General features: G+C 37.5%; 2 protein-coding genes across 4 annotated transcripts; both read left to right on the top strand.

The window, feature by feature from the left end:
- The first annotated feature begins 466 nt into the window (after positions 1–466).
- LOC106642674 (E3 ubiquitin-protein ligase SIAH1) lies at positions 467–5103 on the top strand. Of its 2 annotated transcripts, none has more exons than XM_089595198.1 (5): positions 467–587; positions 2037–2429; positions 2500–2739; positions 2857–3049; positions 3313–5103. In XM_089595198.1, exons 2-5 carry the CDS (start codon positions 2201–2203, stop codon positions 3488–3490), a joined length of 840 nt encoding a protein of 279 aa, XP_089451324.1. In that variant the 5' UTR covers positions 467–587; positions 2037–2200; the 3' UTR covers positions 3491–5103. The 2 variants fall into 2 exon arrangements, with proteins under 2 accessions (XP_089451324.1, XP_014213000.2); XM_014357514.2 differs by lacking the exon at positions 467–587 and adding an exon at positions 617–1673.
- A 429-nt stretch (positions 5104–5532) lies between these two features.
- On the top strand, positions 5533–16109 carry LOC106642675 (transketolase). Of its 2 annotated transcripts, none has more exons than XM_014357515.2 (8): positions 5533–5786; positions 13208–13353; positions 13435–13624; positions 13781–14015; positions 14086–14232; positions 14319–14501; positions 14577–14792; positions 14880–16109. In XM_014357515.2, the coding sequence occupies exons 1-8, from the start codon at positions 5680–5682 to the stop codon at positions 15549–15551; spliced, it is 1896 nt and encodes a 631-aa protein (XP_014213001.1). In that variant the 5' UTR covers positions 5533–5679; the 3' UTR covers positions 15552–16109. The 2 variants fall into 2 exon arrangements, with proteins under 2 accessions (XP_014213001.1, XP_014213002.2); XM_014357516.2 differs by lacking the exon at positions 5533–5786 and adding an exon at positions 9326–9569.
- The last annotated feature ends 809 nt before the right edge of the window (positions 16110–16918 follow it).

The raw sequence follows: 16918 nt of genomic DNA, 5'->3' as shown, positions 1-16918 counted from the left end.
GTCATTTATTACATAAATGATATAAAATACATAAATTACATGTGACGTGTCGTAAATACCTCCTGACCAGATTTACCCATCCCTTCTTTCAGGTGTCACGTGTCACAGTGTGCCTATTTACCTACTTGATATGTAATTAGCAATTTTTAGCCACATTTTATTTTTGTGGTTTTGAATATCACGCGTCATATTGTATCAACTGCCATTTTTTCATTTGTATGCCGGAAATTCTTGTGTTCTCTCCGCAAATGTTAAAAAATAAAAGAAATAAGTAACAGGGTTGTTGTAAAAAAAAAAAAATCTTGAAAAAAACGACTCCTCATGAACGTGTCACGATGTCATAAGTACCGCACCGCATATTTCTACACACAAAGAAGAGTGGGGGGGCTATTAGGACTTTTGATAAATGTGATACGATATGATAAAAATGTTAACGTATTTCACTTAAGTACGTGGCAAACGCATAAGGCATAGAAATTTTGTCTAAAATCAGTAGTCGCGGCTTACTTATTGACGAAGTCGTTTTTTATTTCTATAAAAAAATCTAGAGAGGATGTATACGAAAAGGGAAAGGACACGAAAGCTCCGTAAGTTGGTATATGTGTTGTGACTTGTGTCGCTGAGTGTGTGTTAGAAGGGGGATATATATGCGAAAATTTTATATAAATACTCGTAAGAGTCGTAAGTTGAAATGGCGACCGTAGAGCGTAGACGTCGTACAGTATTCGGAGCCGTCAGAGGTGCAGGGTGTAATCTTTGTTTTGCTCATTTATGAGATACATTTATACATATCATCAAGGCCCTCGTACCAGTGAGATATTTATTCGGTAGTGTACCTTATATAGCATGGCAGCATACTTCGCCCAAGTAACACTTAACATTCATCACGTAACTGCAGGATCATCATCATCATAATCATCATCCATCGCTGCCAGAGCAGCAAATAAAAAAAAAAAAAACAATAATAAGCAAATCGTCGGAGTGAAAGTACATACATGTATGCGATAGCAGCAGCAGTAGCGCGTAACACAACAGTGGACGTTAAGTACGAAGGTAGTGTGGTAGTGGTGGCACGTCGTCGTCGCGGTAACTGTTCCCGTCGACGACGCCGACCTTACGTGCAAGTGAGTGTTATTTCATAGTTTGTAAGCCGGGACTAAACAAAAGAGTACCACCCCGTCGTTCGTCGACGAGGCGGATAGTGTAATGCATCAGCGGACGCAAACTCAGAGGCTGAGGACAGGCCGTGATCACCATCAGCATTACAATCAACTCCAAAGCCGTTGTTGTCATAATCAAAATCCTCGTTATTACCGCTACCGTAATCCTCATAATCATCTACACCGTCATCACCGTTACAATACCCATTACCATCCGCACCATCATCATTGTCGTAATCACCATCGTTATCACCAGTACCAGCGAGACAACGTTTTGCTGCTCTTCTCTTCGTAACGCACAGCTCGGTCCTTCCGGCAAACGGTGTCAAACACATGCATCGTCCCGGGTTCTCGTTTGAGGAGCAGTTAACTCAAGTGCCTTGTCATGTCTCGGGCTGCCAACCAGGAGGCCATTTCTCGTCTCTTTGCCTTTATTTTGACACTCTGGTGTCATCACTTTTGTTCCTCCAGTAGTATCAAGACACTTGGCCTTTTCTGTTCTGGAGTTTTTCTGTAAGTTCAAAACAACAATATTATACATAAATTGTTTTGAAACTGCATACATCAGTGAAAGTCTTATTTGGTTAGATGTGTCAGATTTTGTGTAATTTACCAATAATTGGTGTATTATTATTCGCTTTTTAAATATCAATAAACGAGAAGGAACATAAGAAATTTTGAGACTTGTGAAAACACCTTCGAAACTTGAGTAATAACATTTCTTAACACAAAGTAGACCATTAAAAAGGTATTTGTGCATGAATTTTAAAAATAGATTTAGATACATTGATGTCAGCGCTGATAAGCTTTCATACCTAACCTGTCCCATATCACTACGAAGTCCAACTATCTAATCAGTACTTTTCGAATTTTCAGACTTGAAAGAATGAATTTCTTGATGATTTCTAACCAGAGTTTTGGATCCAAGTAAAGTTAAATTCTCGGTTATTCCTGTGATCAGCATTTTAAATTGGGCCCACTATCAGGGTGACGGATTATTGTTGAAAGAAAAAGGCAAAATAGGAAAAAAAAAAAAAAAAATGTCTCAACTGAACATTAGCACCGGAAAGCGAGGCCGAGGCGTGGCGAGCACCTCGACGTCGTCGGTCTCGGCCTTAAACAGTTCCACAGATCTCGCCAGTTTGTTCGAGTGTCCTGTTTGCTTTGACTATGTGCTGCCGCCCATTCTGCAATGTCAGAGTGGTCACTTGGTCTGCAGCAACTGTCGACCAAAGCTCACCTGCTGTCCCACTTGTCGAGGGCCTTTAGGTAGAATATAGAGCTTTTTTTCAATCATTCAAAGACAGTAACCAACAATAAACTCTTGCTTTTTTTTCAGGTAACATTCGTAATCTTGCAATGGAAAAAGTAGCAAGTAACGTAATGTTCCCCTGCAAGTACTCGACAAGCGGCTGCGCTGTGACGCTTGTGCACACAGAAAAGCCAGATCACGAAGATACCTGCGAATTCCGTCCATACAGCTGTCCGTGTCCCGGTGCCTCGTGCAAATGGCAAGGCTCGCTTGAACTGGTCATGAACCATCTTGTTATGAGTCACAAGAGTATCACAACCCTTCAAGGTGCGTACCCTTTCCAAATTTCCATTTTTTTTTTTTTTTTTTTTTTTTGTTTTTTTGTTTTACGTGCAATTTTTTTCAAATTCGTTCAATCATGATTGTTTTTTATTGTTACTACAGGAGAAGATATCGTTTTTCTTGCAACGGATATCAACTTGCCAGGTGCTGTGGACTGGGTGATGATGCAATCCTGCTTTGGGCATCACTTTATGCTTGTACTTGAGAAGCAAGAAAAGTACGATGGTCACCAGCAGTTTTTTGCCATAGTTCAACTCATTGGCTCGAGGAAACAGGCAGAAAACTTTGCTTACAGGTTGATACCTTAGCTATCTAGTATATTTTAACGTTTTCATATTTTATTCATAAAAAATCATTGATGAATATTCATTGGCAAAAGTATGAATTTCGTTCTATTTGCTTACGCAATCAGACTGTTGTATATCGTGTATTGTTATGCATTACAAGCGTCCTTGAGATTAATACACCTAACGTTAGATTTTTTATATTTGGCTTCCTATTCACTTACTATTACAATAACTATTAATGCTTATTCTCTTTTGTTTACCATTTTGACAGACTGGAACTTAATGGTCACCGACGACGTTTAACGTGGGAGGCAATGCCGCGCTCAATACATGAGGGCGTTTCCTCAGCAATATTGAACTCGGATTGCCTGGTGTTCGACACATCGATCGCTCAGCTGTTTGCTGACAACGGCAACCTCGGCATCAATGTCACTATATCGATGGCATGAGGTAAAGCCGCCTCCAGCGGCTTCTGAAGAGCCTCCGCGTCAGCCAAGCGTCACTCCTTGTGAACGTGATTTGCCTAAACTCTTGAATCATTTGATTCAGTGCTTTTCTGTGTATGTGTACAGGGTGATATATGGTTGTAACATTTCGAGGATAAAGCCTCTCGTCTCTTCATGAAGTCACTGAGGATAAAAAAAAACTACGAATCGTTGGACAAACGATGAGTGTGATACCAACGTTCTAAAAATTAGAAAATCTCTTTCAATCTTTTTGCGTTTGTATTGAGTTTTCCCTTTTGTACGTACTGCCCAAGAATTATTGCCCCTCCGAATTGAGAAGTTTGTTTTGTACAATATTTTTTAGGGCTCTCTATGCGACTTTACCTCTAGTTAACTGTAGCGTGTGAGCAGATGTAAAATACAAATATTTTATTTATTTATCCTTACTAACAACCGTCAAACATTATAATAAAATTTCAAAACAATTATGAAAAATTTCAAAGTAACTTAGAGGTAGATTCTGGTCTCGTGCGTAAGCATATTGACGATATTTATCATTGATATTTAGTTTTTTCAGTTTTTCTTCTTATCTTTTCTTCACAAGCAAAAGTCTACATGCTTCTGTTGCATACACACAATTTAATAGTTAATTTTTACGATGATTCAGACTGAATTGTACATTGTATACTATTAATAATGGGATAAAACATTTATAAAGGCAGTAACTATAGTTGTAAATTATAAAAAAAAATTTGATAAGACATGTAACGATTAAATGTATGAATATGTTACGTAGGAATGACAAATTTTATTATTTTTAATCATGCGCGAGTAAATATACAGTCGGTTAAGATAGTGTTTCTGAATGTGCTCTTATTGCACTACTGTACTCGCTTTTTACTGCACAAAATGCAGTTGTAAATTGGGCTAAAAGAAAAAAAAAAATTTCTAATTAGGGATAACTTTTTCAAAGCTGTCACTTTGACAATCCGGTAGATTGAAGGATGGACCAGGCTAAAAAGTAAGGCCCCAATCTGTTTTTCAAACAAAGCTTGCATATTTCCTTATCCACAGGATTTTAGAAGGCTAATGAAAAACGAACGAAACATATGAGAAGCTTAATGGGAAAAGTAATTAGGTCGGTTGTAAAACTTGAGTCGAACTAATTTTCCAACAATAAGCTTGTACACGTGTGTGTGTGTACGAAACACGAAGATGCAATGATTATCGAAATGGCCCAATTTTTTTGACAATTGTACATAGTTTTACGATTTTTGACGAAAAATGTCGATAATATAAAATAAAATTACACCTTTACATTAACGGTCGCAATCGTAAGGATTTTAAATTATTAATTTTCAAAATGAAATACAAAAATTGGAGACAAGCCGGCGTGCATATACGATTTTCTTTACAGACTTGCTTTAACGCTCAGTTTTCACTCTGACAACTTTTTACGAATAACATAACAAAAGCGATATGTAAGCCTGATTTAAAACTAATATTGCTGTACATAAAAAAAAGAAATTGTAGCCTAAGTACTTGTAAGATAAATCAATCTTCATACATCTCGAAAAAGCACCTATACAATAAAATTATTTCTTTTTTAAATTACAGAGAACATTTACAGTTTTTTTCCCCCTTTTTTTTATTTTACTTTTATAAAAGTTGTATCTTATTACGACAAGCATCATATTATTTTCAGTGTACAACTAGTAATTACGTAATCACGAAGTAGGCACGAGCACACGAAAGATCTTGACTACTTGTAAAAGTTAATTCATGTGAGTCAACAATTGAATACTTCGATCTGAATAACAATGCGATCTTCTCGCTCTGAAGTGTAAACGTTGAAAAAAAATTACGTGGGGAATCAAGAATATCAGGATTCGAGTGATTTCAATCAAGAAAGAAAGAGAGAGAAAATCGAGCATGGAGTTTCGGAGTCGAGAGAGAGAGAAAGAAACGATACATACGTATACATAGAATGTGTGCACACGTATAGTGTCTTGCCGGCAACCTACTCCGACTCCGACCGCGTGTGTCTTTTCCTCTCCGCGCATACTCGGCCACGCTCTCGCTGCACAACTTGTTGCCTTCGGTACTTGTATACTAATAAGCTTCGTCGTAGTTACTTGATTTTCAAGAAATTGAAAAAAAAGTTGATATAAGTAGCTTTTGCGATAACAATCATGACAAGCTATCACAAACCCGAGGCTAAGACCATCGCCAAGCTGGAGGAGCTGGCGAACCAGCTGAGGATCCACTCCCTCGAGGCCACCACAGCCAGCAAGTCAGGGTGAGTCGTGTAAAAATTAATGCCCTTTTCAACTCTATTTTGCCTGTTAGGTCCCCCTCCGTTTGTTACAAATGAGTATACTTACGACCAAAAGTTTAATACTTGTTGCCTTTGGGAACACATATATATATGTATGTAATTTTTTTTTGAGATGTATGTAAGGGGAAAATATATTAGTCTCTATGGTTGTAAATGTTGGATGTTCGAGAGAGTTGGGTGAGTGATGGAACGGTTGTGAGGGAAAAAAAAACACAAGGCCAGCAGCAGCAAAAGAGAAAAAATGATAAGAGAGAGCGTATGTAACGATTTCTCCGGTGACTCTCCCTCGGATTTCACGTTTGAGTTTTCCTAGAAAACCGATTTTCATTCAAGTATTACTTTTATCGGTGCAATAATACGTGTGTTGCGGCAATTTTTGTCTTTAACATTATGTAAAACACGGTACATACATCATATATCACTCATATCTCCAAGAACATTAAACTGTATTTGATTGCCAAAGTGATGCGTATTTTATATTTTATTGTATTGTTGTCTTGTAAATTACACATGACTAGCGTGACTAACAGTAAAACTAACTGATACCTCGTTTTCTTTTTCAAAAGGAGTGCACACGTTTGTTTTTATCTTTAATAATTGATGGTATTTTTAAAAAATACATCTGATTACGATTAGTGCAATAAATAATATGTTTAGATATTCACTAACCGTCCGATCAAAAGTGGTTTTTTTTTTTTTTTTTTTTTAACCCTTGGGTTACATTAAATACCTAAAATTCTGTCGAGATTTCGAATAAAAAATAGAGATGTATACCACCAAAATTAAAAGAGCAACTCGTGTGGAATAAGAAGGTCCTTGTACAATAATGATCAGTGTGATATTTACCGAGTGACATGTGCGATTTAAAAGCTTAAAAATTTCCAAAACATATAATTGTATAAGTATCCACTACGCGAGTCAATGAAAACAAAAATGTCTGTGTATTAATTACAATGTAAAAGAAAATAGCGTTGGCAAGCCCGAAAAATTAAATCTTGTTTGAAAAAATGCTGTTTTGATCGCCTTACCGATACATCATGAACTTCAATGTAATTGCTCGAAGCCTTTTTTCCATAACACTTTAACCCGAAAACCATATTTAATCGCAAATTCTTGATTTTTCATTTTACCTAATGTGCAAAACATAGTTGTTTGTATGTATACTTACTCGCTGCACGACGGGCAAAAAAACACCGTATACCTCACGAAGAAACATTTTAAAGTTGTGCTAAATAGACGTTGAATCATTCAACGAAAAAAAAAGTACGGTTTTACATATAGGCACTATCTATCTGTACGTGTCTTCACTAGCATATATTTCCTTTGTAAAGTCAAATTATTTTTTTTTTAATTGCAAGTATACATTGTTTGAAGTTTAAAACACTATCTATAGTCATGTGCCACGGAATAATTTATACGTTTACGCGCATAATAAAGTCTTGTATTAGTTTGCAGATTAAATACGAAAGCGTAAAACAAAGAAGAAGTTCGAAGTAGTGACGTGTAACACATGCGTTATCATAATGTACATAAAATAGTTGCTGCCAAATCTACCGTAGATAGGGATATAAGGTATAGATGTAGGATTTTCTCTCTTTTACTTTGAATTCAAGCATGAAGTCGTAAATACTTGAAGTGAATATATGTTTATAACAGTTGGTAACTTTTTCCAAGTCACAAAATATACGTATGAGCACCATCAAATGGAAGGAAAAGAAAAGAAATACATAAAAAGAAAACGGGGGTTGAGTTCTAAAATAAGTCTTTAGTATCTCCAAGTTGGTCTATACCAATACACACATATCTGTCTCTCTTTCATCTCTCGTATCCCTATGTAAAAAAACGATGAAAAAAAGGAGCCTCATAACTATATGTGCCCTTTTCGTGAACCAGAGTTGAATTACAGGCAAGATCGGTAATGACATGTTTGCCGATTTTCTTCATAGAAAATGAAGAAAAAAAAAATCACAAGTTGTACAAGAGAGACACTGTAGTACATATATTGTGTATTGTAGGTAATGCGTATATGCTCGCACGCTGCTCAGTCCATCACGTGTTGCCGTCCCTCATTTCACTTCTTTTTACGTAACGATCCGTAACATACATGCGTGTAAGTACACGTATACACTGATAATTCCACGAGTAAGGAGAGGTCGCCTGATTGCCGTAGGCGCGCTTTATACCTTTTCTTTTCGTTTCTTGTACAAATGGATGAATTGTAGTAGTTTTTTATGTTTACGTGGAAAAAAAGCTATTATCTTTGAAACATTTTATATACGAGAAGTGTTGGGATTCCATTGGTGAGGTATATAATATACACCGTGCAATTATCGGCAAACCTTGGCGTTTTTTTCTTGAGCCTATCATGTTACACACTGCACAATACATCACAGTCTACCGCGCGATCTTTGTGTAAGTTTTTCGCGACTTCACTGGCGATGAACTTCAACTTGATGAAAAAAAAGGCCATTTAGCAAAGCAATAAATAGTATTTGCCTGAACTTTGACATTTTCGTTTTTATTTTGAGCTAAGAAAACGTTACTTTACATCGAACGATTGAATTCATTTGATTTTCCTTTGTGATCAACACGACCAAAGATTTTAGATTTGCCATGTCTGCGACGAAAATTTATACGTACGTGAAAATGGCACCGACAATTCCAAAAATCAGAGTGTTTCGTGAAGACGACCTAAATGAAAACCTTAGCAGTTGGAAAAAAATATTTCCAATACGTATTTCAGTTTAAAAAGTCCCTGATGTGAAAATTCTAGAGAATGAAAGTTACGAAATCAGTGTTTAATTAACGATTAAAATGTTAATTGTTCATTTACAGTATCTGTGTGGTTAGCCATTTAATTACAAGACCTGAAATTGGATGATAAAAAAAAATTAACTAAAAATAATAAGACAAATTATACAAATACGACTCTCGACTCTTGACCTTGTATTCCAGGACAGTGCAGAGTATTCATTGATCCGTCCCTTCGTACACTATACCCAATTATATTTGATACTCTTTTTTTTTTTTACTCGATTACATCAAATTAACTACTCCTCCTACTTTTTTTTTTTTTTTGAATCCAATACAAAAATATCTCGTCTCGTATATCCACATATTATTCATTTGTACAGGTCCTGATCAAACACACACACATGTCCACCCAGTAGGTATTAATCCACAACTTGGCGCTGTCTTAGCTCTATAAAAAATAAAAGTACCTACGATGGGATCCTGGAAAAAATACCTACGTAGCAAAAGTAAAAGAAAATTCACCAAAGACCAGACGCATAATAATTGTTATTGTAATCTCGATGTATAGAACACAGTGTCGTTTTTACATTACACCTAAATACAAGTGTACACCACAAGGGGGGTATAATATACTTAGTACACCCATACATATAAGTTATAGGAGCACCAGTAGAGCAGCGCGTATTGTATATACATGTTGTACTTATCGCACGGAGTAAAGCTCCCCGCGACTTTTGCACATCAGTCGACCGACCGACGACGCGCAGCGAGCAGCTCTCGCGCCTCCTCCTTCGTCTCATACAAGTATCAAAAAGTGGCTCGATAAATTATCCAGCGGTACGCAAGTATAGTATTTGGGTTTAAAGTGCGGCGAGGAACAGAAAATAATATTTAAAAAATGGTGAAGACGATAAATGCACAGGTGCTCAAGGATCAGGCGCACAAGCTGAGGATACACAGTCTCCAGGCGACCGAGGCTTCCAAGAGCGGGTGAGGACACTACACGTACGCGTATGGCACCGCTAATAATTATATTGATCCGACGCGCCTCTCTGTCCACGTAAACTCGGCAAATTATTATTATCGTTTTTACTTTTAGCTGATGGGTTTTTTTTTTTTTTTTAAATTGGTCTCATTTGTTTTACAATCGAGGAATTTTAAGGGCTCCTCGTGTGGAAACGAGCACAATAAACGCGCGCCCTGCAAAAAATGGCAATGCAAAACAATCGCAGTCCATCAATAAAGATTTATATGTATGAAAAAGAAGGAAAGAAAGAAAATATACTCAAACTTAACGAAGGAGTCGTCGGGTGTATTTTATTGAGCGCCGTCCGTTACTTTGATAATGCGCCTTTTCGCTTGGCGGGATATCGATTGTTGCGCAGTTCGTACGAATATGTTTTCGGGCGCGCGAATCGATCGGCTTCTTCTCGTGTCTCCGTTTCGAAAAAAAAAAAAAAAGGGGCGAAACGTCGTGTGCACAACCTATCTTATCCCTTCCCCGACAAACTTGTCTTTTCTCGTGGTTTTTGCTCGATGTGCTATTGTATACCCACTTGAAGTATTTTTTTTTTTTTTTTTTTTTTGTACACTTATTGATTTGTTGTAGCAAGACTTGCATACGAATATTGTTGGAGATTTTTTTAATTTAATTTTTTGGTTAATGGCGCAATTTATTTATTTGGGTTGAAATGTAAAAATTTTGTTTTAAATAACACAACGATTAACAAAATTTGTCACAGTGCAAAAAATCGCATTACAATTTACAATAAAAAAAAAATATATTCAATTTCCAGTACTGGACAATTAACTGTAATAAATCCATAAAATGTGAATATTGCACTAATCTTCCAAAAAAAAGCCATTTTTTTTCTCCATATTTTTCATCGCAAATGGTGATGAATAAAAAATGTTTTATTAAAAAAAATTTCCGATCAAGTGTGTAAAAATCTAAAAAATAATCGTGCCCAAGACTTGTAATGTTGCGACTGACTTATCATCCAACTTGCACACCACACTACCAACCCAAAGTGATAAAAATCACACACATAATTTTTCGCTCATTTAATCTTTACGAACGAGTGAAATATTTGCAATTTTTGCCAAATTTTTTTGTTTAAAAACCACGACATAAATGAAAGAATAATTAAAAAAAAAAAAAAAACTGTTTTAATAAGAACACATGTGGCGTAGGAATATTCCAAAATTACGCATGATTTTATTTCACATTAACTGTAATCGAAAGCCTAACTGTTAATTCAACTGTTTCTTTTAGGACGAAAAAAAAAAAATAATAATAATAATGTCACTCCAGATCATTTTTACGCTACAAACTTGCTTCATTTGTATTATTTCTAATGCGATGAACTTTTATTAAAACTCGTTTAACAAAATGACGTGACCCACCGTATCCATCGACGAATAACCACGTGATCTGTTCTAATCAATCACACGACGAGAATAAAAAGGCTTCGGTCACGTGACAATAAATTTTTCTAATTTTAACTTACTCGCGTGACCGATGTGCGTAAAGCATCGTATTCCCGGACATTACATGTACGTATTTTGCGCATAAATGTTTTTTTTTTTTCCTCTTTCGTGCAGAAATCACCTGTTTTGTGCTCTTGAGTATGGAGTAATATTCATACGAATGTAAAACGCTCATTAGCTAATAAAAGTCGAGTTTAATAATTATTATAACGTTAACAGTTGAAGTAAAAATAGTAATGATAATAACTACCGTAATAAATGTATGTGCAATCGTCAATTATTTTGCATCTTTAGCTTACATTGCATGCGGTTTGAAAATTGTTTTGTATTTTACCTTTTTTTTTTTTTTTTTTTATCCTGGCGGGGAAGGACGAAGGGGTTTCAGTTCCATAAATACTTTGCTTCCGTAGATACGACAGAAATCTAGAAAACTGTTTCCCTAAAATCGATGAGACATCCCGAGAAATTTCTGCCCTGCAGAAACTACCATTTGCCTACTCGTGCTTCCGGGTACCAATAAAAAAAAATCGTAGACATACAAATTACATAAATTATTGATTCTTTATTTCGACAACTAAACTATCGACCCTGAGGTGTATCGTCAATGCGATTAGAAAATAATTTTCAACACACAACCATATTTTATTATTTTTGTGTCACTTTACGAACTGCCTTTTTTTTTTTTTTTTAATTTCATACACAAGTATCAAAATCGCACAGTACCTTATTTGAGATTTAATGCGTGTCAAAGGTTTTGCCTGATTTTACCATTAAAAAAAAAAAAGAAAAAAAAAAAAATAGAAAAATTGTTGAAAATCCAATGCTTATTTTCTAAAACAAATTCAAACGATACTAAATTGTGTAAACTCAACTAAAATCTGTAAGACGAACAGAGCAATTTCTCTATGAAAAGTTCAAACCTATGGTTGCAATTTTTTGTCGAAGCAAAAACAGCTCATATGGTATAGGATAGGATTGCGCAACCGGAAGCTCAAGCGAGCGGTGCGTATACACTTATGATAATCGAAGATGTGCGATGATCGTATCCATTCTATTTCTGAAGTGACTTTGAAGTTTTTCGTTTTGAAAAGTGTACGCGCTTGAAAGGTTATCGCTTTCAACGATGTGTTATTTTTTTTTATTTTTTTTTTTTTACATAAATACTGTTGTCGTTGTTGAGTTTTATCTAGAGAAACATATCGTTTGAGAGTATTTAATCGGCTTAGTTTTTAAATTTTATATTACTATTACGGTTGGTGTAGAAATATTATAAAAAAGCTAATTTCGTGCAATTACAAAATAAGACGATGTACATTACAGATTTAGTTTTTATAAAAATTATTGTTACGGACAACATATTCTTTGAACATAATCCCAATATTTATATACATATGTTACGTATGCAAAATTAATACAAATGTGTACAAAGCAAGTTACAAATGCGTGACTTAATTTTGAAATTTTTTTTTTTAAGTTCGAGGTACATTCCTTCATTTAATAAGTGATTTATAAGATTTTCAAACTACGTATTTATATCCGTCACTCAAAAATACAAGTATTTTTAAAAAAAGGAAGTAATATATTATATAATTGAAAATTTAATAATGTTTTAAAATTAAAAAAAAGATGTTTGTAATTTAAAACTCTATTTTTTTTTTTTTTTTTTTTTTTTTTTAATAATAAAAACTCAATTATGCAAGTTGGACTCGTTTCTTCATAAAAATTTATACAAATTTTAATTGAAATTCAAAACGTTTAGAACATTCTAAAACTTCAAAAATTTTTAGGATTGTAGCAAACACGTAAGAATAAATTTTATTCAACGCACGTATTAATTAGAATTACATCAGAGTTTTTTTCTAAACCCAAAATGTTTGGGTTAACAAAAAAAAAAAAAAAAAAAAAAAAAAACCGATTTTTTAAAAACAGTTAAGAAATTCAAGCAAACATGCATGAATTACACAGTAAATTTTAGCATTAATAAAAACGAACATCTCAAGTGTTCTTCAATTTTGCAATATTTTCTGACAATGTATAAAACATAAAAATATGCGGGTATAGTTTTTTACCATTTTAGTTTTAAACTTAAGCAAAAAAAGTCGAGATAATACTTAATTATATCCCTTGACATTTTCCAGACACCCGACATCATGCTCCTCCATGGCGGAGATCGTGTCCGTGCTGTTCTTCCACACGATGCGGTACAAAATAAGCGAACCCCGCGACCCAAACAGCGATAGGTTTATCCTCAGCAAAGGCCACGCCGCACCTATCCTCTACGCAGGTTTGTGTGACTGATAACTTCCATTTCGTCCTACATATTACCTGTTGGAAGGAAAAAAACTGATGAATTTTGCGTTCGTAGCTTGGGCCGAGGCTGGACTCTTTCCCGTCGAGGATTTGCAGAACCTGAGGAAATTCGACAGCGACCTCGAGGGCCACCCCACACCCAGACTGAACTTTGTCGATGTGGCCACTGGATCTCTCGGGCAGGGTCTCTCCGTCGCCGCTGGTATGGCCTACGTTGGCAAGTACTTCGACAAAGCCTCCTACAGGTACAATTGATTGTCATGCTAAATTTTTGGAAAAACAAATAAAAGCTAAATAGTACAGATAGTATATTCACAACAAATACTACTTTTTTCACAACAACGCTTCCATATGTACGATGCTGTGTAAAAATAATTTATACGATGCTCGAATTTTTCAAGGACTTACTGCCTGATCGGTGACGGCGAGTCGGCCGAGGGATCGATCTGGGAGGCTCTGCACTTTGCCTCCTTCTACGGTCTGGACAATCTCTGTGCCATCTTCGACATAAACCGACTCGGCCAGAGCGAGCCCACCTCCCTTCAGCACAACATGGAGACTTACCGCAAGCGCCTCGAGGCTTTCGGCTTCAACGCCATCGTCGTCGATGGACACGACGTCGAGGAGCTCGTCAAAGTGCGTTTTCTACACCCATGATGTGAAAACAATGCTTCTATCGATCTTATTTTTCAATCTCTCGTTTCAGGCTTTTTACGAGGCCGAACAGACCAAGGGTCGTCCCACGGCCATTCTCGCCAAGACCTTCAAGGGCAGGAATTTCATCAACATCGAAGATCTCGACAACTGGCACGGCAAACCCATCGTGGGCAACCAGTGCCAAGAAGTTATCAAAGTAATAAGAACTTTAGTTTTTCATTTCGTGGCAGAAACGAGGAAATGCTTCTTTTTTTTTCATGAAAAACTTGTTTTATTTGGCAGCACTTGAAAACGATGTTGAAAACACCAGAGTCCGATCGCAAGGCGTCAAAACCAGTCATCGCAAAGCCAGTCGAGGACGCGCCCAAAGTGAGCATCACCCACGTCAAGCTGGACACTCCACCGAGCTATAAGCTTGGAGAAGCCGTTGCCACTCGACTAGCTTACGGCACTGCTCTTGCCAAGGTGATTTCTCATGTCCGAATAGATCTATGTCCATAAACGGTTTCGTTCAGCTAAATTAAATTTATCGCTTATCAGCTAGCGAAAAACAATCCTCGAGTCATCGGCTTGGACGGTGACACGAAAAACTCGACTTTTGCCGAGAAGATCAAGGCCGTTGACCCCAAGCGCTTCATCGAAGGCTACATCGCCGAACAGAACATCGTTGGTGTCGCGATTGGTGCCGCTTGCAGAGACCGCACAGTTGCCTTCGTCTCCGCCTTTGCCGCCTTCTTCAGTCGTGCCTACGATCAGGTCATTTGAAATACGTGTACCTTGAAATTTTGCATGGATGCAATTTCCGACTTTTGATAAATTTGTGATTTTCCTTTCTTGGTGTAGATTCGTATGGGTGCGATCTCCCAAACGAACGTAAACTTTGTCGGCTCCCACTGCGGTGTGTCTATAGGCGAGGACGGGCCCTCGCAGATGGCCCTGGAGGACCTCGCGATGTTCCGCGCTGTGCCAGGCTCTACCGTCTTCTATCCCTGCGACGCCGTGTCGACCGAGCGTGCGGCTGAGCTCGCCGCCAACACCAAGGGCATCTGCTTCATCCGCACCTCGCGACCCAACACGCCGGTGATCTACAAAAATGACGAGCCTCTGGCCATTGGCAAAGCCAAGGTCGTCAGGTCGTCCAACAATGACAGGGCTCTCGTCATCGGCGCTGGCGTCACTTTGCACGAGGCCCTGAAAGCCGCAGACATCCTGGCCAAGGCTGGCATCAACGTGCGCGTTATGGATCCCTTCACCATCAAGCCCATCGACCAGAAGGCTATTATCGACAATGCGGTCCAGACGAGCGGCAGGATTATCACGGTCGAGGACCATTATCCCGAGGGTGGCCTTGGCGAGGCTGTGCTCTCGGCCATCTCCGAGCATCCGAATCTCATTTTGAGGAAGCTGGCTGTCAAGGAAGTCCCGAGATCTGGTAAGCCAGACGAGCTGCTCAGCTACTACGGCATCGACGCTACCACCATCGCCAAGGAGGTCCAGGACTTTATCAAGAATTAAATCTTCACCGGCTGGAGCTACACCGTGTTATTTCCGTTTGATACCAGTTTACTCTGCACTTTTGGATTGTGGATCAATGTGTACAGTGTTTGAAAAAAAAATAATAATAACAAACTGGAAAACAAATCATAGCAATAGAGAAATTGTGTGTTTTGTATCATTTGTAAGAATTTGCGGGTTTTTTTTTTTTCATACTTTCTCCGAGATAATGGTATTTACAAGTGTATTTGTTTATCAATAATTGTTACTTTTGTAGAGTGATTTTTCAAGATAACGTTTAAGCGACGAAGAGTTGAATTGTGAAAAAAAATACGCAGGCCTACGCGCACAAATATATTTTTTGTGCATGTCGCATACAAAACTTCTATCTTCGTACTTTTGATAAGCATATTATTGCAATTTTATACAGTTATGTACAAAATACATATAGTATATACGTTGTGTTTTTCAGTGAAGAAAGTTTACATTGTTGTCGAGGTAAAAAATAATAGCAATGATAACTGCCAAGCAAACAAGCCAGCATGAACTTGAGAATATATTTTCTATTGATACCACTTATTTGCGTTTCAATTTTTTCAAACACCTTTCCCTTCGAATTCATATCAGCTGACATCCGACAAATTCAATAAATAAAAAACCAAAAGTCCCACACACATTTATAATTCGAAAATTCGCGGAAAGATAGGTGTCGCGCTAAATAATATCAGGACTGCCAACATCAAATAGAGAAAACAGGGGGAGTAATCATTAAAAAAAAGAAAAAAAAAAAAAAAAAAAAAAAAAAGAGAGATCGCTTGAATCGTGTTATTATAGTTAGTGTTGGCTCACACTACCACAGTACCACGCCTCGGGCGCAAAAAACAAAGCTGCCTCGTAAACAATTTACCATCACCCGTCATTCGCGACGCGATACCTGTGTTTGGATCAGTAGTGCGTGTTTGTATTGTGTATTGTGTATCGAAAAAAAGAGAAAGAAGACCACATATATGTCTCTATATATACCCAAGTGTATACATATGCAACAAAAACTTGGTGTGTCTCTGTCTATCTGCCTAAAGTGGTCTGCACAGAGCCGAGGAGAGTGAGAGAGATCTAAAACTCCAGGCGAAAATTGACGGGAAGCTGGGCCGAAGCCGTGGATCACCACTGACCGGGTTCACACCGCGCTCGTTGCATACACCCATCTTCACCCCGGACAATCCGGGACAGCAGTGCAGCCGTGAAAAAGTAAGATGGCCGCGGCGGGAGCGTACGTACTCGTCGACGTCCCTTCTGCTGCTGCTGCTGCACTACCTACATTACAAGCATTGCCGTGTTCTCGGGTCACCAGCCATCGTCGGCGTCAATTCTAGAATGACCTTCCGCAT

The sequence above is a fragment of the Copidosoma floridanum genome, unplaced genomic scaffold, assembly GCF_036245765.1.
Source record: "Copidosoma floridanum isolate Cflo_tuat_1 unplaced genomic scaffold, Cflo_Japanese_pri ptg000025l, whole genome shotgun sequence".
Taxonomy (NCBI): domain Eukaryota; kingdom Metazoa; phylum Arthropoda; class Insecta; order Hymenoptera; family Encyrtidae; genus Copidosoma; species Copidosoma floridanum.
This window is presented reverse-complemented; position numbering and strand designations above follow the sequence as displayed.